General features: G+C 48.8%; 1 protein-coding gene across 1 annotated transcript in view; it reads left to right on the forward strand.

Annotated features, from left to right (window-relative positions):
* Positions 1-2,520, forward strand: part of Fam228a (family with sequence similarity 228 member A) — a 21,099-nt gene extending 18,579 nt beyond the window's left edge. The window contains exon 7 of the mRNA XM_050125861.1: positions 2,047-2,520. Within this exon, the coding sequence (XP_049981818.1) occupies positions 2,047-2,205 (159 nt within the window). The 3' untranslated portion in view covers positions 2,206-2,520. The remainder of the gene's footprint in view (positions 1-2,046) is intronic.
* The last annotated feature ends 293 nt before the right edge of the window (positions 2,521-2,813 follow it).

Consider the following 2,813-nt stretch of genomic DNA (forward strand, 5'->3'; position numbering starts at 1 on the left):
GTGTTTTTGATTTTAGCCATTCTGACAGGTGTAAGATGATATCTCAAAGTTGTTTTGATTTGCATTTCCCTGATCGCTAAGGAGGTTGAGCATGACCTTAAGTGTCTTTTGGCCATTTGAACTTCTTCTGTTGAGAATTCTCTGTTCAGTTCAGTGCCCCATTTTTTAATTGGGTTAATTAGCATTTTAAAGTCTAGTTTCTTGAGTTCTCTATATATTTTGGAGATCAGATCTTTGTCTGTTGTGGGGTTGGTGAAGATCTTCTCCCAGTCAGTGGGTTGCCTTTTTGTCTTAGTGACAGTGTCCTTTGCTTTTCAGAAGCTTCTCAGTTTTAGTAGGTCCCATTTATTCAATGTTGCCCTTAATGTCTGTGCTGCTGGGGTTATTTATGTCCAGCTCTTATATTCTTCCTACTTCCTTCTCTTCCTCAGTGTCCCATGAGCCTTGGTGGTGGTGGGGGGGGGTACTGAGAATGATGACCCTTCTAGGACTGGGCACTAAATCTCTTGGTCTCAGCACTCAATCAGATGCTTTGTGCCCCAGCTCCTCCTCAGTCATAATGTTCTCAGTCTCCTTGGAAGCAGATTCTCCCTCCAGGAAGATGGAACCTTTCGGTATTAAGATAGGACATGGTCTTCTACAGAGCTCACACTCAACAACCAAGAAATAGCAAACATTTAAGTTAGAGTTTTTGTGTTGGGCCTCGTTCCTTGTACTTCCCAGTCATTGTGGTCCACAAGCCACAGGCTGGACATGCTTGCTGGGATAGCTTACTTATACACACCCTCTTGTCTGTCTGTCTATCCCTGTCTCTTTTCACTCTCCCCTCTCTACTTTGCTATACAGAAACTTCTAGTCTGATACAGCCCACTTGTTTTAGGTCCAAATGTGGGTTCTGCTGTCATGGTAGGGGAGCCCCTGCTATCATCGTAAGAGTAAAAACATTTGAAAGAGGCTTAAAAGCAATGGTTTGGTTTCTGTTCAAGTACCATTAGTGGATGGGTTAACAGGTCAACAGACTGTCCCCCTCAGGACCTTGGGATCTTTGCTATCTTTAGCACCTGGCTTCCAAGGGACTCATTCCTGCTAACTTTCTTTCTTTTCTTCCTTCCTTCCTTCCTTCCTTCCTTCCTTCCTTCCTTCCTTCCTTCCTTTCTTCCTTCCTTCCTTCCTTCCTTCCCTTTCTTCCTTTCTTTCTTCCTCTTTTTTTCTTTTGACTTTTTCTCCGTGTATCAGCCCTGGCTGTCCTGGAATTTGCTCTCTATACCACGCTGCTCTCAAGCTCTGCCTCCCGAGTGTTAGGATTAAAGGCATGTGCTCCCACCACTGCCCGGCTGAGGCTGAAAAGAATAGATTTTATATCAGGTCGGCCGTATATCTCAGTGCTTGCACAAAATCTTGGGTTTAGTCCTTGTTATTGAAAAGTACACGAATGTTTTTATCACTAACACAGCTGGCATAGGAAGAGCATGCACCTTGGTGATAGAACCAGAAGCAACTGGGTTCCAAGTCTCAGCAGTGTTCAGATCTTACCTGCTTGGCATGCTTATGTGGTTCATGTTGTGGAAGTACCTGAGTGACTTGAGAAATGCTGGCAGAATCGAGTCTAAAAGAACTCTGTCTCAATAAAAACAAAACAGAAGTTCCCTGTTACCACCGCCCTAGCCTGCTAACATCTTTTTATGTGGGACAGGACTAAAGGCAGCACGTGTTTCTTCCTCTCATGTTTTCTGGGCTAGGACCCAGTCACAAGGCTGTCCCTAACTGTGGAGCGGTCAAATGTGCTCAGGAAAGCAGCCCCTGAGGGTCTGAACACAGTGGAGGGCAGCGCCTTGGGGACAGCTAGTCACCTCTGCCATACCGTTAAGGTGGGTGGGGATAAAGACACGGAAAGGCTCATCTGAGAACTGCAGAAACCACCAGAGAAGGGAACCTGTCAGAAAGGATAGAGGGCTTGGGGTGGAGCACGGTCTGGAGAGGGGATCCTTCCTCTCATGGGAGCCTGCTCAGTCAGCATTACATCCAGCCCTTTTCTTCTGTGAACAGGTTTCAGGGACCCGACCACAGAGACCACGCTCCTGGGCAGCAGCAGACAGCCACCATTCTCAGGGGCCACCCGCTGTGGGAAGAAGGGTGATGACCGCAGAGCTCCTGGGGAAGCACCTGGCCTCCCTGCAGGGGGCAGCCAGGTCGGGCCTCCTGTGAGCAAAGAGCTTCCTGCCTTCGCACTGCACAGACGTTTAACACACTCAGAACGCAGCTTAGTTTTCTAAGCCCTGGCTAAGAACTAGGAAGTGTGTGTGGTGTTTTTGTTTCACTGAAAACACTTGACAGCAAGACCGCTTGAGCATCTCCCAGTACCTGGTGCTCAGTGGGGCTCTGTGCCTGGCTGGGACCAGTCCCCGCTCAGAGATACCAGGGCTTTATTCAAGTTCAGTCCTGCTCGCACTCCAGGGTGCGACTACCTCACAGACACTCAGGCCTGGCAGTGGGGGTTAAATTGCTCAGAGGGAGGATGCTCTACCATTGTGTGAGGCCCCAGGGGATGGGGGTGGGGGACACTGAAGGGGTTTAATGGGGCCTCCTCACCAAGGGGAGATGTCTAGTTATGTGAGGGCTACCCACTTCCTGGTAGATGGGGGGGGGGGGTCTCCTTGCATCCTCTAGAAATTTGGGCTCACATTTCAGTGGGGAGGACAATTTGACTTCCTCAGGGGCAGTTCTGGGTTACTAGGCAAAAAAGACTGGAGTTGCTGGCTATACCCTTTCTGGCCATCAAAGTCACGAGTCAGATCCTGAGGGCTCCTGTGTCC

The sequence above is a fragment of the Alexandromys fortis genome, unplaced genomic scaffold (assembly GCF_014885135.2).
Source record: "Alexandromys fortis isolate MF-2015 unplaced genomic scaffold, M_Fortis_MF-2015_v1.1 scaffold_252, whole genome shotgun sequence".
Classification (NCBI taxonomy): domain Eukaryota; kingdom Metazoa; phylum Chordata; class Mammalia; order Rodentia; family Cricetidae; genus Alexandromys; species Alexandromys fortis.